Source organism: Heloderma suspectum, chromosome 2 (genome assembly GCF_057233095.1).
Source record: "Heloderma suspectum isolate Gila_16-S chromosome 2, 16-S_ref, whole genome shotgun sequence".
Classification (NCBI taxonomy): Eukaryota; Metazoa; Chordata; class Lepidosauria; order Squamata; family Helodermatidae; genus Heloderma; species Heloderma suspectum.
Window position 1 is genome coordinate 200,592,227 of NC_139459.1, and position 23,966 is coordinate 200,616,192.

The 23,966-nt window shown below is 43.6% G+C and overlaps 1 protein-coding gene across 6 annotated transcripts in view; it reads left to right on the forward strand.

Annotated features, from left to right (window-relative positions):
- RHBDL3 (rhomboid like 3) overlaps positions 1 to 23,966 on the forward strand; it is a 149,003-nt gene that overhangs the window by 118,953 nt on the left and 6,084 nt on the right. For all 6 annotated transcript variants that reach the window (XM_084837271.1, XM_084837270.1, XM_084837265.1 and 3 more), the window contains 2 exons: positions 6,585 to 6,697; positions 11,598 to 11,698. In XM_084837271.1, coding sequence (XP_084693397.1) covers positions 6,585 to 6,697; positions 11,598 to 11,698 — 214 coding nt within the window. The remainder of the gene's footprint in view (positions 1 to 6,584; positions 6,698 to 11,597; positions 11,699 to 23,966) is intronic.

Sequence of the window (23,966 nt, forward strand, 5' to 3'; positions counted from 1 at the left end):
TTGGGGCGGGGGTGGGGGCAGTTATGTTGTAGCTACTTAATCAATAATGATAATAGGTAGGCATATTTTTAAAAAGGGGTACAAGAGGTCGGAATTAAGATTGCTGGGAGAATTATCAACAACCTCCGATATGCAGACGATACCACCCTAATGGCAGAAAGCGAAGAGGATCTAAAGAGCCTCTTGTTGAGGGTGAAAGAGGAGAGTGCAAAAGCTGGTTTGAAACTCAACATTAAAAAAACTAAGATCATGGCATCTGGCCCCATCACTTCCTGGCATATAGAAGGGGAAGAAATGGAAGCAGTGACAGATTTTACTTTCTTGGGCTCCAAGATCACCGCAGACGGTGACTGTAGCCATGAAATTAAAAGACGCTTGCTCCTTGGGAGGAAAGCTATGGCCAACCTAGACAGCATAGTAAGAAGCAGAGACATCACCTTGCCGACAAAGGTCCGTCTAATCAAAGCTATGGTTTTCCCAGTAGTAATGTATGGCTGTGAGAGCTGGACTATAAGGAAGGCTGAGCGCCGAAGAATTGATGCTTTCGAACTGTGGTGCTGGAGAAGACTCTTACGAGTCCCCTGGACTGCAAGGAGGTCCAATCAGTCCATCCTAAAGGAAATCAACCCTGAGTGCTCATTGGAAGGACAGATAATGAAGCTGAAGCTCCAATATTTTGGCCACCTAATGCGAAGAGAAAACTCCCTGGAAAAGACCCTGATGCTGGGAAAGACTGAAGGCAAAAGGAGAAGGGGACGGCAGAGGATGAGATGGCTAGATAGCATCACGGATGCAATGAATATGAACTTGAGCACACTCCGGGAGAGAGCGCAGGACAGGAAGGCCTGGCGTGCTATTGTCCATGGGGTCACGAAGAGTCGGACATGACTGAACGACTGAACAACAACAACAACAAGGAGATTTGGGTCTAGCAGTAAATGGTGAATTCTAAACAACTGAGCTGGGGGTGGTGAGACTCAGTTCTATCTTTTTGCAAGTGCAACATGGTTATTATTCACATCAAAATCACTGTGCATAGCTGTTATAGAAATTCCATAGCCTCTGCAGCAAAAATTTCCACAACCATTTTGGAGAAGTGAGGTAACCCAATGAGTGGTATGCTGTCTTACATTTATTAATATTTATTTATTTTAAAATATTTCTATACCGCCTGTCATGTACAATATATCGAGGTGGTGAACAATAATAAATATAATATAATATTACAATATTAATACAATACAAATTTACATCATAGCTAAAACAAACAAAACAATATAGTTGGCTCTCTGGGGCAGGGCTTTGGGATGGACCTGAGGGAGAACTTTCTTTCTCTATTACACCTCTGGGCTATAAATGTAGGCCCAAGCAGCTGTATTAAGGTCTACCACAGCATGTGGGGGGGGGGGGGCTGGCAAGCCCATCACACACCCAGGGCACAGGAGGGCTCATGTGATGGGTTTATGTCGTGGTGGGCCCAACAGTCCTGCCTCCTCCACCTATGTACCTGGCACGTAGGCTGGATGGTGGATATTAGCCAGCAGGCTGCCCTATGCCCCTGCACCTATTCAAGCTGTAACCAATAAAAGTTGTGGCCTATTTTTAATCTGTTCAGCTCTGGGTGTCTTTTGTTGCCCTGCCCCTCCCTCTTTCCCCATGATTCAACTCCATTCTGCCTGTACAATAATACTTTCTGCCAGTTAGAATAGGTGGGATAATGGGTCTGTAATTTCCGGGATTCTTCTTGGATCCCTTTTTGACTACTTCCAATCTGGTAAAACCCCTTCATGGATCACTGCCTTGTTGTGGCGAAGGGGCTTGTGTAACTCAGTGAAGCCATAAGCTATGCCGTGCAGGACTACCCAAGACAGACAGGTCATGGTGGAGAGTTCTGACAAAATGTGGTCCATTGGAGAAGGAAATGGCAACCCACTCCAGTATTCCTGCCAAGAAAACCCCATGGAACATATCACAAGGCTAAAAGATATGACGCTGGAAGATGAGCTCCTCAGGTCGGAAGGTGTCCAATATACTACTGGGGAAGAGCAGAGGGAATTTCCAAGTAGCGCCAGAAAGAGTGAAGCGGCTGGGCCAAAGCTGAAAGGACACTCAGCTGTGGATGTGTCTGGTGGTGAAAAGAAAGTCCAATGCTGTAAAGAACAATATTGTTTAGGAACCTGGAATGTCAGATCAATGAATCAAGGTAAGCTGGAGGTGGTCAAACATGAGATGGCAAGATTGAACATTGACATTTTGGGAATCAGCAAACTAAAATGGACAAGTATGGGCGAATTTAATTCAGGTGACCATTATATCTACTACTGTGGGCAAGAATCCCTTAGAAGAAATGGAGTAGCACTCAAAGTCAACAAAAGGGTGGGAAAAGCAGTACTGGGGTACAATCTCAAAAACGATAGAATGATCTCAGTACCAATCCAAGGCAAACCATTCAACATCACAGTAATTCAAGTCTATGCCCCAACCACTGAGGCTGAAGAAGCTGAGGTTGATTGGTTCTATGAAGACCTACAACACCTTCTAGAACTAACACCAAAAAAAGATGTCCTTTTCATCATAGGGGATTGGAATGCTAAAGTAGGAAGTCAAGAAATCACTGGGATAACAGGCAAGCATGGCCTTGGTGTACAAAAGGAAGCAGGACAAAGGCTAATAGAGTTTTTCCAAGAGAACACGCTGATCATAGCAAACACTCTTTTCCAACAGCACAAGAGGAGACTCTACACATGGACATCACCAGATGGTCAATATTGAAATCAGATTGATTATGTCCTTTGCAGCCAAAGATGGAGAAGCTCTATACAGTCAGTAAAAATAAGACCCAGAGCTGACTGTGGCTCAGATCATGAGCTTCTTATTGCACAATTTCAGCTTAAATTGAAGAACGTAGGGAAAACCACTAAACCATTCAGGTATGACCTAAATCATATCCCTGATGAATATACAGTGGAGGTGAGGAATAGATTTCAGGGATTAGACCTGATAGACAGAGTGCCTGAGGAACTATGGACGGAGGTCCGTAACATTGTTCAGGAGGCAGCAACTCAATCCATCCCAAAGAAAAAGAAATGCAAGAAAGCCAAGTGGCTGTCTGAGGAGGCTTTACAAGTAGCTGAGGAAAGAAGGGAAGCGAAAAGCAAGGGAGAAAGGGGAAGATATATCCAACTGAATGCAGAGTTCCAGAGAATAGCAAGGAGAGACAAGAAGGCCTTCTTGAATGAACAATGCAAAGAAATCGAGGAAAACAATAGAATGGGAAAGACTAGAAATCTCTTCAAGAAAATCGGAGATATCAAGGGAACGTTTTGTGCAAAGACGGGCATGATAAAGGACAAAGAAGGCAGGGACCTAACAGAAGCAGATGAGATTAAGAAGAGGTGGAAAGAATACACAGAAGAACTGTACAGGAAAGATCCTAATGTCCCTGATAGCCATGATAGTGCGGTCACTGAACTTGAGCCGGACATCCTCGAGAGTGAAGTCAAGTGGGCCTTAGGAAGCATTAGTAACAACAAAGCTAGCGGAGATGACAGTATTCCAGCTGAGCTATTTAAAATCCTAAAAGATGATGCTGTTAAAGTGCTGCACTCAGTATGCCAACAAATTTGGAACACCCAACAGTGGCCACAAGACTGGAAAAGGTCAGTTTACATTCCAATCCCAAAGAAGGGCAATGCCAAGGAGTGTTCAAACTACCATACAATTGTGCTCATTTCACTTGCCAGCAATGTTATGCTCCAAATCCTACAAGCTAGGCTTCAGCAGCATGTGAACCGAGAACTACCGGAAGTACAAGCTGGATTTCGAAGAGGCAGAGAAACGAGAGATCAAACTGCCAACATTTGCTGGATCATGGAGAAAGCAAGAGAATTCCAGAAAAGCGTCTATTTCTACTTCCTTGACTACGCTAAAGCCTTTGATTGTGTGGATCACAACAAAGTCTGGCAAATTCTTACAGAGATGGGAGTACCAGATCACCTTACCTGTCTCCTGAGAAACCTGTATGAGGGTCAAGAAGCAACAGTAAGAACCGGACATGGAACAACCGATTGGTTCAAAATTGGGAAAGGAGTATGACAAGGCTGTATATTGTTGCCCTGCTTAGTTAACTTATATGCAGAGTACATCATGTGAAATGCCGGGTTGGATGAATCACAGGTCGGAATTAAGATTGCTGGGAGAATTATCAACAACCTCAGATACGCAGACGATACCACCCTAATGGCAGAAAGCGAAGAAGATCTAAAGAGCCTCTTGTTGAGGGTGAAAGTGGAGAGTGCAAAAGCTGGTTTGAAAGTCAACATTAAAAAAACTAAGATCATGGCATCTGGCCCCATCACTTCCTGGCATATAGAAGGGGAAGAAATTGAAGCAGTGACAGATTTTATTTTCTCAGGCTCCAAGATCACTGCAGACGGTGACTGTAGCCATGAAATTAAAAGACACTTGCTCCTTGGGAGGAAAGCTATGGCAAACCTAGACAGCATAGTAAGAAGCAGATATATCACCTTGCCAACCGAAGTTCGTATAATCAAAGCTATGATTTTCCCAGGAGTAACGTATGGCTGTGAGAGCTGGACTATAAGGATGGATGAGTGCCGAAGAATTTATGTTTTCGAACTATGGTGCTGGAGAAGACTCTTATGAGTCCCCTGGACTGCAAGGAGGTCCAATCAGTCCATCCTAAAGGAAATCAACCCTGAGTGCTCATTGGAAGGACAGATACTGAAGCTGAAGCTCCAATATTTTGGCCACCTAATGCGAAGAGAAAATTCCTTGGAAAAGACCCTGATGCTGGGAAAGATTGAAGGCAGAAGGAGAAGGGGATGGCAGAGGATGAGATGGCTAGATAGCATCACCGATACAATGAATATGAACTTGAGCACACTCCGGGAGAGAGCAGAGGACTGGAAGGCCTGGCATGCTATGGTCCATGGGGTCACAAAGAGTTGGACACGACTTAACGACTGAACAACAACAAATCTGGTAAAAAGGCTGATTTTAATGAAGTTTGTATATATCTGTTAAAAGATCAGCAATGTCTCATGTGAGATCTTTCATGACTCTCAGGTAAATGCCATTAGGCTCTGGTGATTTGTAATTTGTTAATTAAGAGTGGAATTCTATGCACGTTTAGACAGAAGAAAGTGCTACAACTCCCAGCATTCCCCAGCCAGCCATGGCTGGCTGGGGAATGCTGGGAGTTGTAGGACATTTTTCTGTCTAAACATGCATAGGATTGTGCCCTAAATTCATTTTTAATTAAGCTCTAAAATGTCATCCTTTTTCGCCTGTGTTTGATAAGTCTCCATAAGTGCACTCTTGAGGCAGAATGGTTCAGGGGTGTGGGTATCTCTCCAACATCTTTTCTAGGGAAGGCTGGATGCAAATAATTTGTTCAGCCCCCCCTGTAGTCTCCCTATCCTCCTTTGACAATAATTTTGTTGTCTAAAGTTCCTATTTCCTTCCTGGTTTCCTGCTCCTGACATAATAACCCAATCTGCATGATCACTGCAGCCCACTGTGGCTTGTTTAAGTTGCATCGTGTAACAGGTGGGTTTTGAATGTTCAAGCCATGGCTGCAACTTCTTGTGTCATTTGATCCCGGGCAGCAGGCTTTGTGCAAGGGTTAACAAACTTTGTATAACCCTTGAACAGGCCGTGGGTTATTCAAGGGTTGTTTAACCCACGCACAACCCTGGCCAACTGGGGTTGGACGACACAACAAGCTGTAGCTTGAATATTCAAAATGGCCACTGGTGTGAGCTGTTTGATCCTGCAAACTGGCCCGGTTTGACAAAACTTTTGTTGGTTCCTTTTACAACTTTAGCGATTTCCTCCTCAGATTATTTTTGTGGAGCTTTTGATCATATATCTGGTTTGTGTACTTCAGGGCATAGACATGTGTCTTTCCTGTGTGGTGCTCCAAACAGCAGTGGGTAGCACTCTGGGCCTTTGAGAGTCAGTTTTCTAGATAGCAAAGAGATAAGCTTGCCTAAGGCCGTTCAGCTGTTGGAATAAGCAACAGCCATTTGTTCAAACCCACTGTATGGAGTGGGAAATAACTGGTTGAAAAGCCAATAAATGGTTAACGCTTATAAGGAGATATTGTGCTGCTGGTTTTGGTTTCACTTTTGCCTGCTTACTTTTCCTGTTTTGGCTGTAAGAAGAGGATGGCTATTAATGGTAAATAAAGGTCCTGTTTAAAGATTGAAGGACTTTCTGTGTCAAGTGTGGTCCGACAAAACTTACTTTGCAACCCTAATCAATTTATAAATGAGCTAAGATTTGTACTGGAGTCTTCCAGCCCAGCCAATGATCTCAGCTGTTATGTTTACAACTCCGCTTTGCTAATCAGTATTGTTTCAAGATAGGATTCTTAAACCTGAATTCCTACATCTTTCTTTGGAACAAAGAACAACTATTAATGTTAGAATGAAACAAAGAAACACTGGAACTAAGATCTTCCCAGTGGCTTATTTGGGCTCTATGTACAAAGCCTTTGCACTTGTCTTTTAGTAGCAAAGGAAAGTTAAAGTAATGAATGCTGTTTCCCTTTGCCCCAGGATAGAGCACCTTGGACTCAATGTAGTTCTTCAGCTTCTGGTTGGAGTCCCCCTTGAAATGGTACATGGTGCAACAAGGATTGGGTTTGTCTACATTGCTGGAGTTATAGCAGGTAAGCGTTATGCCGTTATTGAATAAACTACATGTTTGGAGAGATGTGATTAATCACCAATGTTGTGGTGCTTGTGATGTAAAAGGTGCCCATTGTTTGCCTTGGTGAGCAGAGGGGAGGTCTCTGAATGATTCTGCTTGTGAAGACACTTGTCATTTATCATCATCATTCTAGAAGCAAGGTTACATTTCTGGAATTCTTGGTCCTGTGCCACCACAAGGTCTTCCTCATAAATAGTATGTGGGGATGAAGGTTGCAGTAATTTAGAAAATGAGAGCCAGTGTGGTGTACGTGGTTAGACTGGGACTCAGGAGATCCGGTAACCTACCTCACAGGGTTGTTGTGAGGATAAAATGGTGAGGAGGAGGACTATGTAAGCTGCCTTAGGTTCCTTGCCAGAGGAACAAAGGTGGGCTATAAATGTATAATAACTACTACTACTACTACATTTTGTGGAAATAAAAGCCTACCAGGTCCAGGCTTGTCTATATGGTTCTCTTTTGGAGGCACACTGGGACAAGTAGAGTGTTTCAGCTCACATTGGCCTCTATTGGGCTGCCACAATTGATAAAGCCCAGCAGGAACTGTGCAGTCCTCTAATTACTAGACAAAAAAGTCTCCAGTTTGCTTTTAACAACTCTTTAAATGCTTGGGTGCCAGATGCAGCCAAAGTTTGCAAACCATGCTGATGTAATTCAGAAAAGCAAATGTGTTTACAAAACCACAGTCATTTCTGGTTGAAGTCCCATGCAATGGACACACAAGAAAAATAATTCCAGTTATGTTGTTCCTTTATTACTGAAGATATTGTCATGTGTATGGAAACTAAAAGTTGTGTCTATTCATAGCAGAGAAGGTTGGAGTAGGTTCTCCTCATGCCATGTTTACTTCTCAGTTGACCTGTATGTGAGTGAGCTGTATCCAGTTGAGCTGTATAGTGTCTGCAAGAACACACAGTGGTATAAGAATTAAACATATACATTTTAGGGCTATGACAGGAGTGTCTGCTCCCATAATTAGGGTGCAATCCTTTCAGGATTCCCATCAAACTCCAAACTCGGAGCCTGATGGGAATTCAGTGCAGAGCAGGAGGGGTGGTAAAGGTGATCTTCGCCTCTGTGCTTCCCCCACTCTGCAGTTTAGCTAGACGGACATTTTCTTCTGTCTAGCTGTGGCGTTGGGGAGGGAAGGAGGCTGGGGAGGCCTCTGGATACAGCATAAGCTGGCCTCCCCAGTCCCCTCCCCACCCACCCGCATGTCTTTTCCCTCCTCTCTGAGCTTGCGGTTGTAGAGGCAGCTGACACAGTTCTCTCTGTGCCGGCTGCGAGGGAGCCTTGGATTCTGGGGTCCAAGGTTGGAGCACTGTCTCCATCATCAGATCCAGGAATCCAAAATATCCTATGGCCTCCCAGATGCTGTCTAGGGGCCATAGGATTGCTCTCCTCTTGTATTGTTATAACTTCTTTATGGTAATCTTCAGTTTTGGGGCCACAAATACAACTGTCCTACTTTTGGGACTTCCTACTCACTCTGTTTTCATAAGAGAACTTTCCTGAGGTAAAAGGAACCTCAGGGGTTAATTTTTTTTAGATCCAGATTTCCAGTTTGGCTTCACCTCAGTTTACTGCCGGGCCAGTAGTTGTCAGCTGAAAGTTTTGGTGAAGACCTAGCAAGGCAATCTGCCAATAACCGGTGAATCTATTGGATTATGGACCCTCATGAACTGATTGATTTTTACATTTGTACTGCATTTGTTATTCACGTCTGGCACTTCTGTAGTTTGGAGGTGAAGGAAACTTGCTTGGTGATAAATCAAGATCTAATTAAAACTAGAGGGGAGACCAAGAGACAACTGAAAAAATCTCATATTGTGGTTGGGACTGTGATCAAAAGGCTTAGCTGTTACTTCCCCGCCCCCACCTTCTTTCCCTATATAACTCTAATGAACAAATAAAGCTGTGGTAGAGGTGTGTGTGCGCCTTACTGAGCAGTAATAAATCAAAAGTTGTTCTCTCCCGTGAGACGGTACATGGAGGTGGGGAGCATAAATGTTGTAATTAGGTTAGAAAGCTAGGAATGGGGATTCCAGAAACACATTAGTGTGAAGGCCCTTTTTAGCACAGAGGATGGTTTTACTTGTATTCTGGAGCATCTGATCCCATAACTAATGTAGCTGATGGTGGTGGTAGTAGGGAGTCTGCACAGGATAAGAGTGAGAGAGTTAATTCTAGATCCCTTCTCTGTACGTACTAGTACTGTGTGTGGAGGAGGGGATTTCTATACGAAGGATATACTATGTGGAGCGTTCTCAAATCAAAGACAGCCCAGACCATGTTTATCAACTCTGTGAGAACTAGGCCTAACGTGAGGCCTAAGTGCACATGACTGGATTTGCTCTCATTCATTCCTTTGTATATTTCAGCATCCCATTCCTCTCTTTCCCCTGTGGGTTTTTGCCCTTCCGTTTCCATCCTCAGTGTCTCTCTCTGCCAAATTGAGATCTTAAGTTTCTTGGGGAAGGAACCTGCCTTTTTTGCTTATGTTATTAGTGTGAAATATGCTCATTCCTATTGTGGAACTCTCTCCCTAAGGAGGTTGGATTGGACCCTTCTTTGTTTAGTTTTAGACAGGATGTTAAAATGTTTTTGTTCCACATGGCTTTTGAGTAATTCTAAATGCATCAGAGCCACTGTGTTTTTAACATATTGTTTTTCTCCTGTTCTTAGTTTTTCCATGTTATGCTTTAATGTTTTTAAATAGTTTTAGGGTGTAATCCTATGCATTGCATAGACAGAAAAGAAGTCTGGGAGTTGCAGGACTTTTTAAAATCTAAATATGCATAGGGTTGTGCCCTTAACATTAAATCTTAAGTAAACATGGGGCCCTTTCTGGGCTGAAAGGCAACTCAGAAATAATTGTATAAATACATTATATATATTTGGCCATTACTGCGGTTTTGATTTTCATTTGTCTAGCTTTGTGCTTGTCTGATTCCCCCCCACCTACATCCACTTTTCTCCATCCTACATATTCTGCCTGCTGTCAGCTGATTTTCCCCTTGTTCACTGTATTAGATAGACTGTGGGAAGGAAATACTAAAAATAAAAAGGGAAGGAGGGAGGAATAGCCTTCTCATTAAAAGGATGGAGTAAGTCTTGGAAGATGTTGCCAGAAAAGATCACAGGCAGAAAAGATCTTTGCTACCTGCCAATTATTTCACAGCATGTGAGTGAAAACATTTTCTTAATGGTTTCAAAGTGTTTGCAAGGGAAAGAGAGGAGGAGGTACTGTGGATACATAAAAACAAATACAAATATAACACCGCTTGTAAACATGCAAGAAGGAGCAAGTGATATTGATGCATGATTCTTAACTAACGTTTATGAAGAAGCTCATCTCATATGTCCAGTCTCATTCTCTTCCCTTTGCTTGTCTTCACTATTAAAGTGAAATGGCAAAGAAAGGGACGTCCAGGAGAAAGAGACCCAGTGCACCCTGAAAAAATGGCAAGGGAAAGGACAAAACTTTAATAGGAGAAGCAGCAAGAGGAGTAGAAATGTTTAACTCCTACTCCACCTGCTGCTTCTCCCTTAGATCCTCCCATTCCCCAGTTTGCCATATGGCAAACACAAATCAGGAAACCCCAGCTGGGCAAAAGTGGCCAGAGGAAAGGAATGAAAAGGAGAAGTGACAGGCAGAGCAAGACTGTAAGCGCGCATGCGCGATACTGCTTCTCCCCTCTCTAATCTGAAAGTCAAACTCCGTGTTTTGCAATGTTCCATGCCATTTTCCTCCAACTCCCCACCCCCCTGCAATCAGAGATAGTGAAAGGTTAGGTGGGGGGGTTCCCCCCCTGACAGGGGAAAGATCCAGGTCCCTATATTTTTCCCCAGTGGGGAGAAAAGCAGCTTGAGGAGGCTATTTTGGTAGGCAAAGGGTTAGACCCTCAGCCCCTGCCTGCAATCTCCAGCAGCTGCTTTTTATTTATTTTTAAAGTGTGTGAGGGGGGGAATGGAGTGACATAGAACTTTGCATAACATGTCATTTGGCCTTGAGCAGCTACAACATCAGTCTCTTGTTACCTTGTCTTTCTAGCACGCACCCAGCCCATTTGTCTACATCATCAGCTTTTTGCTTCCTATCTGACTTGTCAGATGCAGGCTTTTGGAAGCAAGCCCAATCTCCCTTTACCTAGGAGCACTAGAAGGTCTCATGCCTTGATTGTATTTCCAAGATGCAATTGCAATTCAAATAATGACTTTGAACTATCTGTCTAGTCATAAAGCTATCATGCCGCCCATTATTAGCAGAATGATTCCCAAATTGCCAAAGTTCCCAAAACATTTTGTATGTGGTCCTACTTGTGTTCTTTTGATCTCATTCCCAGCCTTAATAATTGGAGGTAATTTTGACACCAAGGTCCAACTAGTCCAGCATCCTGGTTTTGAGTCAGTGGCTTTGAGGAAGTGGTAGTGACAGGGTGACCATCTCCTGTTGTTGGTCTCTGGTTTCCAGTCTTCAAAGACATAGCGCTTCTGAACATGGATGTTCAACTTAGCTATAACCATAGACAGAAAAAAGTCCTGCAACTCCCAGCATTCGCTAGTCAGCTATCTAAACCATGCATAGAATTGCGCTCTAACCCTCTTTGAATTTGTCTAAATCCTTTCAAAAGCCATTGACAAGGAAATTGCCATCTCTCTGCTGGAAAAACACATTTTTCCTACCTTGCTGACAGACACATGGATCTCCCCTACAATAACCGAGTAATGAGGGTGCAGTTATTGTACAGTAAAATGAGAATCTGTAATTGTTCTTCTTGCATAGAAAAAATGGGAGAAGTTCAGCACTTTTGTCTAGTAGGATTTTGTAATAAAAAGGGTTTTTTTCTTTCTCCAAGGTTCCTTGGCGGTGTCTATTGCCGATATGACTGCACCTGTTGTAGGCTCGTCTGGAGGGGTGTATGCTCTTATATCTGCCCATTTAGCCAACATAGTAATGGTAAGTGCTCGAATAAGAAGGGATGCAATTTGGATTTGTTTATTCTTTGTTGCAAAATTTTCTCATGTTGCCCAATCCTGACAATTCAAAAACAATTCTCAATGTTGAGCTTCTCTGCACGGGGTGTTAATATGTTGTTAATCTGCCATAACTACTTTTGATTTCGTTGCAGAATTGATATCCAGGCACTATACAAAGAGTGTCCCCTTTCGTGCTTCTCCACTACATAACCTCTAGATGGCAGTGTGGTACAGTGGAATAGTGCAGATACACAAGTGAAAAACGGTTTCTTCCTCTTTTACAAATAATACCACATTTTCTCTGCTCTAAAATAACTCGCTGAAAATACTCGTTAGACACAGAAGCAAAACTGGAGTGTGGCAACATCGTCTAAAGAACCTGTAAATAACCACAATTAGGGAATGATGAGTGCACAGTAAATGCTTCATGTAGAAAAGCCCGTTGACAGAAGTGTGTGAGTGTGTGTTTGTGTGAGTTCTTGCATAATGAAAAGAATGCTTTGCATTTGCCGCTGTATCATATTAATGACAATCATCGATCTGTTTGTTATGCTTTGTTTGTCTTTTCCTCATGAGAGGAGGGGGCTCATCGGAATCGTTTTGCTTCCCTGTGTGCCTTTGGTAACTGCAAGAAATAAAAAATGTCCTTGCCTGTACAATGAAATGTTTCTGGAAATAAATAAAGTGAGAGTGAGCAATAAGGCATTTTGCCCAACGGGAAGTAATAGAGTAGTGGTGTGGGGAAATAAACTAAAGAAAGATGCATGAACATGAGGAGTGGAGGAGAAAATGCAATATTTAGCAACAGCAGCCCAAGCCTTCTGACTAGGTCACTTATCTCTCTGGAGAGCTGTACAAAATAAAATTAGTTTATTTTTTCTTCTAAAGGTTTGCTGGAAAGTTTTATAGACGAAACCCACGTGTGACGCTATAAGACGCAGGTGGGCACATGCACTAACAATTCAGCTCACATGCCTGAAGGCATGTCTGCTTGGTGGTCTCTGAGAGTTGACCAATTCATACCCAGGGCACAACTGCATCTAGGGTTGTCTGTCATGCAGAAATCTGGCCCTTTGGGTGCCCAACCAATCCCCACAATGCACCCCCCTGCTTTCGCGAGACAAGACTTGCAATAGTTTCTGAAACCCCGGACACTTGCAGCTCTTTTTGCGCAAAATGGTGGTGGCAGCAGCAGGGACTCTGTCCACAAACCCCTTGCACCGCTGCCCACAAACCCCTTGTGCTGTCCTTGCCAACGCTGGCAAGGAGAGCATGAGGGGTTTGAGTACAGCGGTGGTGGCAGTGGGACTTCCTGCTTCTGCCACTGTGCACAAATGGCTGCTTCTTTCCCCATCCCGGGTCTCGGTAGGGCCACTGTGCATGGAGCCATTTGCATACAGCAGCCCTGCCGCTGCGTGCAGAATGGAGCTTGAGCGGGGAGTGCTCCTCCCCTCTCCTCCTGCCCCTGCCGCTTCACTGCCGCGGCAGTGGGGTCACCACCACCGCTGCAGTAGCCAGGGTAGGAGGATGAGAGGGGAGCACCGTGGTGCTCCTCTCTCATCCCTCCACTGTTGCGCCACTGCTGTGGCACCAGGGGCACTAGAATGAGAGGGGACTGCCATGGCACTCCCCTCTCATCTTCCTGCCCCTACTGCCGTGCTGCTGTGCAAAGGCAGAAAATCTGATAGCTGGCCCAAGTTGGGCCTCCTGGTGGATGCCAGACGGAGTCGGGGGCAGGGGTGTCGAGCTGGCGAAAGCTTGCAGAGCTCCACCCCCGAAACTGATTCCTCCGACATCCCCAGCTGTATCCCACCACTGTCTACAGATTCTGCAGAACTGAGCAATGGCACATCTCCTGTCTCCCACCCCCTGAAACCGCCTTCAGTAGCCCAGATCCCAGCAGCCAGGCCCCTGCTAAAGCAGACCGCAAGGCAAAATTAGGGAACTGCTACTGAGAGTGAGCAACTACTGCAAATAGAGAGTGACTGAGTGAAAGAGAGAGGCAGAGAGCTATACATGAGGTGATTGGGCGCCAGCAGTGGCCTCGGGTTTTGTAGTAAATAATGCTGGTCTGTGTGATGCCAGCCTAGTCACATCACATCTTCACATCACATCACTTTGCTAGCAAGGCAAGTGCCGAAGTGGAGGATGAAATTGACAAGGACATTAACAAGAGGGGGATATCGGTATGCTGGGCTAAATAGCGGACAGGCAGTCTTGCACACTTGCACAAGACCCTGGAAAAAATAAATTTAAAGAAAAGTTTGTGAATGTGTTACTGTGATCATAAAGGCTCAGAAAATTACCCATGGTGGTTTGTTCTCAGAGTGCAAATTTCTCAAATTTCATGGCACAGCAGTGAGGTGGATCAGTAAAGATGCGCAAATTCCAAGGTGGACAAGTCAGGAGGATTGGTAAATATACAGACATTTCAAGGCAGAGCAGGAAGATGGTGGGGAAAATTATGCAAATTCATAGCCACAGGCTTTGGAATGTGTTCACCTGCGCAAGACTGAAAAAAGAAAGTTTTCAAACATATTCAGAACACTCTCCGGTGTCCTTTCTTCTCAGTTTTTGGGCGCATGGGGCAGAGAGGGCACTGAGAAGGGATGAGGGAGGACGGTGGTGGCACTAGCGAGAACGCAAGGAGCAGCAGGGTTTTTTCTGCTCTTGCCAAGTGGCTCTGTAGCTGTTCCCGGCAATACACAATGAAGTTGCCCCACTGGGTTCGGATGTCACAACAAGCCACCCTGAACACCCCAACAACAAGCCATGGGTTCTCAGGGTGGCTTGTTAGTGAAAAATGAGCCACTCTGCAGAAACCACACTGGGTTCAGATGTCACAGCTCACCATGGTGAGTTGTCATGTCCTGTGAACCAAGTCAATATGTAAAGACTTGAGAGAATATTCACAGCTTATCACAACAACAGCTTGTCGTGGTTCTTGCAAATAATTCAAAAGTTTTCTCAGCATCAACTATAACATCCTGCAGTTCATTTCTTGACATGTGTTCTTTCCAAAGCAAATAGGAACAAACATTGGCCATGGTTGGACATCACGGTAAAACAAATCTGGCATGAGCAAGAGTACTTGTGCGTGCTGCTCAATTGCTCCTGCTTGGCTCCTCCTGCCAGGAAGAGCAGCTAAACAAGCCAAGGATGTGGTTTGTTTAGTGTGCTATCCAAACAGGGATCTTTGGCTTGTTCTTCTCCTAAGAAGCCAATGTCATGGGCCAGAGTTTCTTCTTGGCTTATGGCTCTGGCTTATTACAAGAGCAACAAGCCCAGGTCCCCACTTAACTGGGGACCTTGTTTGTACTGTTGTGCAGGTGCTGGATAGGGGAGACAGAGCAGCTGGGAACCTCCTCTTGCTGCACAGCCAGGAGAGAGAGGCTGTAGCTCAGTGGCAGAGCATCTGCTTTGCATGCAGAAGGCCCCAAGTTCAGTCCCCAGCATCTCCAGGTAAGGCTAGGATAATATCCTGCCTGGAACCCTGGAGAACCACTGCCAATCAGTGTCAACAATACTGGGCCAGTGGTCTGACTCAGTACAAGGCAGCTTCCTGTGTTCCTATGAACCCCCTGCCCCCTCAGGGACCAATCAGCAGTGCTGATTTGTTCCCACCGGAGTTTGCTCTTGATTTATGACTCTGACTTCTTAGAAGACCAACATGCCTGCGTTCTTGGTTCAGACGTCACACTAGAGTCCCTGGTTGTGTAGCTGCTCCCACTGGCAGCAGAAGCCAAGTGGGAGTGACCAAGCCCACACTTGCTCATTCACAGGAAGTGAGAATTTTAAAAAAAAAATCTGGCTTAACGTGATGTGCAATTATTTTACCTTAAGTTATTATTTTACCTTAAGTTTAAAATTAGAAATTCTGACCATGCTTATTTGTTGTTTTCTTTGAGCTGGTGGCCTGTAATGTCAGCAAACTATGGGTTAATTAACCCACAATTTGCCAGGTTGTATGCTGCATATGAGCCACCTCTGATTTGAATATGCAACCTCTGATTGGCCTGATTGTACGTTGCTTCGTGATGTGCAAACCCGGACACTTGGGGTTATTCACGGGTTAAATAACCCAAGGTTAACCTAAAATTCGTTCTTAGGTTAACTTTGGGTTGTTTAACCCACAAATAACCCAGTGTGTCTGGATTCACACATCATTAAGCTATATACAATCAGAGGTTGCATATTTAAATTGGTACGGGCTTGTGCGCAGCACACAACCCAGCAAATCATGGATTTAATTAACCCACAATTTGCTGCTGTTATGTGCAAATGGGTCCAATATGTCTCAGATCCTAATACACCAACTTCTTAACGTTTGTCATTTTAAAGTCTTTCTAGAGTCAACCTAAGCTTATCTTAGCTGTGACTAATAGTTATTGGATGAGAGTTTTTTAGAAGATCTTGAAAAATTTAAGGGAAATCCTGAGGCAGAAAACTCTGTTATAATGCAAATAATACTCCTGACTTCTACCAAATATGTTTGTATTTGGGAGCAACCCCACTTCATGTGAATATGTCCCCTTTCCACAACATCCTTTCAAGCAAATACTTTATCCTGATCTCCTAATCATTGTTAATCTCCATGGGGCATGTTATACTATCTAGAAATATCCTCCATTATTACACAAACAAAGAAGGATAGCCCAGTCTTCCAGATACACTGCCAAATGTTTTCACTCAAGGATAGATCTAACTCCTTTCCCCACTCTTATCTAATTCTCTTTGCAGCTGAAGTTCAGATACAAATTTTATAGATCGTAAGCATCTCTTCTTCTCATCAGTTTTATCTAAAACAGTTGTCCTGAGTTTGCCAATATGTATATATTTTCTGAGTGCTCAGATAGGGAGATGTCCTTGTAAGATCCAAATCTTATCCTAACTTACTGGCAAAATCAGTATTAAAGAGGAGCCAGCCTTGGTTATATCAAGTTAGACTCATTGACTTGCTCCACTCTGCTATGCAAAGCAGCATAGTTGTCTGAAACATATTTTAGTTTACCTACATGAACTAGAACTGAATAGGTTTTGGAGGTGTATTGAACCAGTTATGTAACCCCTTTTAGCTTAAACTGGAACCACTTTGTCATAGGGAACCCAAACCTGAATTGAACCCAAACATTTAATGGTTAGGTTCCCTGGTAGTCAGCTACTCAGCTCAGCTGCCTCGCCAGCCCACAACCATGAACTCTGGTTATATTCAAAGCTGGGTGTTACATTCAGAATCTATCCACATTTTTTGTGCATCTGTACATTTTTTTTAAGGGCATCGATGTGGAGAGTCTCCGGAGATCAGCAAAAGCAGGAAGGGACCAGCTCGCAAAAAGCACTCTTGTCATTTGCTTATTTGTTTTACCCCCAGATTCCCTGAGGACTATTAACAAGAGGCACCTGCCACTGAATTCAGTGAACAACTAATTACACTCCAACTGTGTTCATCTTCCTTGATAGATCTTTATGTGTGTGTGCATACAGCCCCTTTGTAATATTAAAACTGTTCCCTCAGGGGACAGAAGAAAAAAAGTGAGGGGATTTGGATAAAGTTATAAACCTGTCAGGGTTTGGACAATAAAACAAAAAGGAAGCTGTAGAACCCATCAAATCATGTAGATGAGTATGTGTGTATCACGCCATACAGAGCCTGATTTTATTTATTTTTTTTTATATATATATATATATATATATAAAAATCAATATCTATAACACACACGCATACATATATATATATCGCATACACACTCAGTGCACATAATTTATTGATTTTTCATCTCTGCGTTCTTAAACTCAGATTTGTTGATCTATAATATTTTGCTTGGCTAGCCCTCATCTCACCCAGTGCTTCATTCAGAAAGGATACATGAGTCTACCACATGCCAGCCACAGGCCTTTAAGGCAGACTTCCCTGACCTGATGCTCTCTAGATGTGCTGAACTACAACTGGGGGTTGTAATCCAGCACATCTGAAGAGCACCAGGTTGGGGAAGGCTGCTTTAAGGTTTATTAAATTCCTTATGAAAAATTCTTGTTATGGTAACTGTCACATCTACATTAGTAGCTCCCCCCCAGTCTGAGTCAGGAATGTGTGTATTCTGTGCTTCAGCCCAACACAAAGCGTGCTATAGTGTAATGCAGGTGGTGACCCCACTTATCCAGTAGATGCCAAGTATTCAAAACTGTGTGCAGAAGACATTCAGTTCAAGCATATAAAGCAAATTCTGAAGTGAGTCCACTCTTTCAGCTTAGTTCCTTGACTAGGTTGCTTTCTATAAACCTTTAAATAAAATTTAAAAAAATTAGAGTTGCTATTCTTAGAATGCTGAAAGCGGCACCAATTCCAAATTCACTGCTATTGCAGAATTATCCAAACACAGCCCTACCCTTAGGTGTGTATGCCAAACCTCTCACAGGGTAGCATCCAACTGTGACATTCTGCTAGCACTAATGACATTGTGCTAGTGGAAAGGGGAAACTAGTGCTCGCTGGTGCAACAGGAAACTCACATGATGACACTTCCCCATCCTCTCCTCCCCCCTGCAGCCCCCCTCCCCTGCACTTCAAATCTGCTCTGGGGCCTCTGGAGTTTCCCCTGGCGCAAGCGTTGGTTTCCACAAGCACGCCGTCATTAGTGCTGGCAGAATGCTACAGTTGGATGCTATCCAAAGTGTGTTAGAAGCCGCCTTAATTCAAGGGGAAAAGGTTTGAACAACTAACTAACCTCAGGTGGAAGCTGACTAAGGAACCTCAGGAAGCAGCATAAGTGCCACTTCACTGGCAGAGATGGAGGTACAGAGCTTCAGCTATTGGGTGGTATAGAAATGAAATAAATAAGCTCCCACTGCATGCCAATAGAAAACTCTGCTGGCATACATATTCCACCAGTAATGTTGTGACAGTGGAGTGGAAGGTGTTGGCGTCAAACATGAAGATGCCTCTTCATTTCCCTAATGCACCCAAACCAATGGCAGGACACTATGTCAGCCCTGGGACTGTCATAATTAATTTCTTCCCATTGATTACAATGGGAGGAGTGAGGGAAATGCTGCTCCCCCACCTCCCAAACTGTCCGCAGTGAAACAGCAGGGCAATGGATTCGGAGAACTGCGGATTTCAGCGGTAACCATAGTGGTTAGTGAGTGGTTAGGCTAACCGTGCTGTGGACTGTGGTTACCTGCAGGTGTGGCAGGGACTCTTGCAGTGGTTAGTGCTAACCATCCTGCACCATGGTTAGCCTAACCAGGCTTCCCCAATGTGCGTCTAAACAGGGCCTGTGTCTAAAATACCTTGGAAAACAGAAAGGTCTTTGATGCCAAAAGGACAGCAAAGTAGACCACTCTGGGGAAAGCATTCCATAATTGGGGCGCCATCACTGAGACAAACCTCTCTGTGGTAGCCACCTGACTTACTTCCGATGATGCGGGCGCTTGATCTTAATAGTTGCATACAGAAACAGGTGCTCCTTTGAGGCAAAGGTCAGGGCATTTGTAAGACCAGCTTGCAGTGACAAATCCCCCTCAAAACAACAACAACAACAACTTATGGTGCCTTTGCCATGTGATAAAAAGAGAACAAAAAACAAGCCTACGCACAGATGGATGTATTTTTCTGGCAAAGCTCATTCTTGTCTTAAATGAGGGTGGAGGCACATAGGCCCAAAAATGGAATCATGCAGTATTCTTCAAGGCAGCCTTCCCCAACTTTGGGCCCTCCAGGTGTGTTGGACTGCAATTCCCATCATTCCTAGCCACCAATGGCTGTGCTGGCTGGGAATGATGGGAGTTTCAGCCCAGCACATCCAGAGGGCCCCAGGTTGGGGAAGGCTGCGTTACGGGAAGTATGGGCAGTATGTGCATCCTCAGGAGCCAACCTGTTTTCCAAGCTGTGATTTGGGGATCAGCCTTTGTAAGCTTGCAACACAACCAAGCAGTGTCACGGGTGTTCAAGCTCTGTAATAAAAGTCAGCCCCACCTAGAAGTAAGGAGTCTTGGAGCAGTGTGCAGTCATCAGTTGGGGAGATGTGGAGGCGTGAAAGATCCCCTCCAGAGAGGCACATTGTCAGTAGCCATTTAGCTTTCCAAGCCATTTGCATGAGATGCAATAAATAACATGTATATGAAATTGTGTGAATAAAACTTGCTCACTCCCGGCTTTTAAAAATGATCCCCCACCCCTCTCTTAAGTAAAACTGGGGGGGGGGGAGAATTTTTACCCACACCTTGATTAATATTTCATAGGACCCCAGGGACTGACAAAATCACTTTGCAAATTGCATTTGGCCTGCTGACTACCAGTTGGCAATCCCTGCTTTAAGAAAAATCTCTGAAGCAGGGCATTGGGGAAAATGTTTGCCCCATTGGGCCAGGAGAAGCAGCCTGCACTGGGCTGTTTGGAAAGGTTTATTTTCTTGCCTTACTTCATTTACAAAACGCTTTTCTGCCAAGGCATTTACAGCAGTTTACAATTTAATACTAAAACAGACAAAAGGTACAAAAAGCCAGTGTGGTGTAGTGGTTAGAGTGTTGAACAAGGCTGGGGAAGACCTGAGTTCTAATTCTCACTCAGTCATGAAGCTCACTGGATAATTCTAGGTTCACAAGGTTGTTGTGAGGGTAAAAATGGGAGGAGGGACCATATATGCCGCCCCAAGTTCTTTGAAGGAAGGGTGGGATAAAAATAAAAGAGCAGACTTGTCACAGACCATTGGTAGTCTTTTCAGGAGCTGATGGACCGTTGGTGTGATCCAGCATGGCTCTTATGTTCTCATAGGGTAAGGGGAGACATGATAGAGGTCTGCAGAATTGTGCAGGGTGTGGAGAGAGTGGATAGGGAGGCATTTTTCTCCCTCTCTCATAATACTAGAACCCGGGGTCATCCCATGAAGCTGATTGGTGGGAGAGTCAGGACAGATAAAAGGAAGGACGTCTTCACACAGCGCAGAGTTAAAGTATGGAATTCGCTACCACCAGATGTAGTGATGGCCACCAATTTTAGATGGCTTTAAAAGGGGGTTAGACAAATTCCTGGAGGAGAGGGCTATCATGGCTACCAGAGGCAGTATGCCTATGTACACCAGTTGCTGGGGAACATAGGCAAGAGAGTGCTGTTTCACTCATGTCCTGCTTGTGGGTTCCCAGTTGATGGCTGGCCACTGTCTGCACAGAATGCTGGACTAGATGGACCCTTGGCCTGATCCAGCAGAGCTCTACTTCTGTTCTTAGGGCATGAACAGCTCCTAGGCCTGGATTTCTGCCTCCCCTCAGGTCCTTAAGTATCCTCAGGGAAGGTGGGGCAGGAGCCGTCCCATCAGTGCTCTTAGGCTGTTGAGAAAGCAGCTGAGGACAAAGAAGTACACTCACATGACAAACACTAATCAGGAAAGAGCTGCCCTAGCAACTAGAAGCCTGTATGCATGCTCTCTATATGTGTATAGTTTTCTCTGTTTGAGTTTCAGTATGCACCTACTGAAATGTAATAAGCAACCATAAAAGCTAGACATTTGTTTGTTTTGAAGCATGAAAGAAAGAGAGAAAGAGAGATCCAGGAATCTGAACTCTGCGTACAGATTTCTTCAGTCATAGAATTACAGATGATTAATGCCTTTGACCACAAAGCCTAGCAAAATCAAACTATTCCCCCCCTCCTATTGATATCTCCTACTTTGTTCTTTAGCATTTTTGTGTATGTATGTGTATAGATGGATTTTTACAGAAAGGCTTTTAGAACAAGTGCGCTTCTGAGGCCTGATCTAGGATCCATTGAAATATGTTTTTCAACCATCGTTTGTTAATCTTTCCAGATCCTTTGAAATGATTTGGAGACATTCGGCTTGTCTTTGAAATAGATCAGGCTCTATTTCTTGGCATTGCCTAGCAGCAAGGACAAACAGATGATAGCACTGATTTCTACTGGAGGAAAAAGAGCTGGATGCTTCAAATCTCAGCTCATAATCTTTGAATATATTGGGGTTATAACATGGATTTAGCTGCTTTCTGTTATGATCAATGCATCTTCAGCATTACAATGTATGACATATTGGCCTATGCTACACATATATAAAGAGACAGAGAGACAAATATAGATATATCTTTAAGGCTGCAAGCTTGTACAGCATACCTCATTGAACTCAGTGCTTACTTCTGAGTAGACATACATTGGATTGTACTGTTCATCATTTTGGGAGGTGGAAGAATGTTTATAGAATACCAGCATTGCACAGCAGAACAGCATCTCAGCTGGCTTAGAATAGATGTGGCACTTTATCAAAGGCATTTATTGCAATGATTACTACGTGCACTTTCAAAGTGTTTTTCAAAGATTGCTTGGTACATGTTGTCCACAGAAGTTTAAAAAAAGAAATAATAGAGTGGTGAATATTTTTTTAGAAAAAATAGAGAATCTTGGGTATGAGGGGGAAAATGTGCTTGTGCTAAATTGTGATAGAAAGGAAAACATGTTTTTAATGTGGATTTTAAAGGGTGAGATGTTTGAAATGGACCCAAAATGACATGCACATTTCAGTAACCTAGGTCAAGAATTGGTCAATAAAATAGTTCCTTGTTGTTTTGGCTTTTGCAGGAGGAAGGGAAACAACAGTCTTGTGCCTTTTTTCTGCACCTGATGTTTTGGCAGTTCGCCACATAATTGCTGTCTTTCTGATGTGTCAGATACTAATTCCACAAGTATATTCTGGTGCTGCATGCTAACTAAATGAGAGACATGTTTCTGTACTCAAACATGCTATCAGTTGAAATATTTCTCTTTCTTTACCAAGAGTTTGTAGTTTACCTAAATTATAGACAATAATAGTCTTGCAGTCCTAGCCTTTGCTGGGTACGTTCTCACAAGGTCATAAATATAGTTAAGATTTTTATGGCCAGAGGAGCTGGGGTGGGGGAGGAATCACAGAAGCAGTCATCTGTATAACGATTTATACATACCACCTGTCTGGTTTGTATAGTAACTGCTACTGAGCATGCTCAAATAAAATGAGGCATGCTCAGTAGCAGCAATTGAAGCCCTCTGCCCTTTTGTTGCTCACAGTTGGAATCAGATTTCACTGCACTATAGAAAATGTATACAAGATCAATCTAACAGGCACCGTGTAATGTGTTATTTAATACCCACGGGGACTAAGGATTTTTGACAGGTAGACATTTTTTGTTGACCTGCCCAACAAAAAAATGCTACCAGTGTACAAACCTGATAAACATACATTTCCTTAGCTAAACCAGCTATATCCGTGGTTGTTTGTCCATGCAATCACATAGCTAGATAAGACTAGGATTGCTTGGGCAAGAAATGCTGTGAATCACCTTTAGTTATTACCTTAGTGCACAAATATTGAACGTGTGATTAAGTGTGAACAAAGTGCCTTAACTACTGTAGGGAAATAATCTAAGTTATCTTTATGCTTAAATAGTAGCCCCTGCCCCAGCTTTCTTCCTTGAGAACTGAGTTTGTCCTCTAAATTTTGCAGGCTGTAGAATTTGCAGCAAGCTTCTGTTGGGGGGATATCAGTGCTTACTTATTGATCCCCTGCAGCTTCTGATGAAGTGAGCTTCAGACCACAAATGTGTGTGCCATAATAAATTTGTTAGTCTTTAATAGAAGACATTTTTACTTCTAAGCTGTATAGCATGAAGTCTTTCCAATTTTCCCGCTTGGAAAAACACAGTGTTTGCTGCAGGTTCCTCCTTTTCTTTCCAACAGAAAGAAAGAGAAATATCTGCATAAACTGGCAATTTCAAGCCCCTTAAAAACAATTTACATAAAACAGTGCATTGTTGTTCATATTTCAGATTTTAAAAAGCACAGAGCAGTTAGTAAAGTGTCTGCGTGGCAGGCAGGAATGTCTGATTTGAATTCTGTTTTCACAGTTCTCCATCTATAAAATGGTAATGTTCCAGACTTCCTACCTTGTTTGTTTGTTTGTTTGTTTGTTTGTTTATCGCCCATCTGACTGGTCACCCAGCCACTCTGGGCGATGTACAACAATAAAAGCAGTTTACACAATAAAATTCAACACTAAAAACATCACATTTCTAAAATTACCCTAGCCCACCCCAAATGCCTGCCTGAACAACTATGTTTTTAATGCATGGCGGAAGCTCATTAAGGAGGGGGCATGGTGGAGTTCCCTAGGGAGGGAGTTCCACAGAGTGGGGGCCACCACAGAGAAGGCCCTCTCCCTCGTCCTCACCAGACTAGCTGTCCTGGCTGATGGGACAGAGAGAAGGCCATCC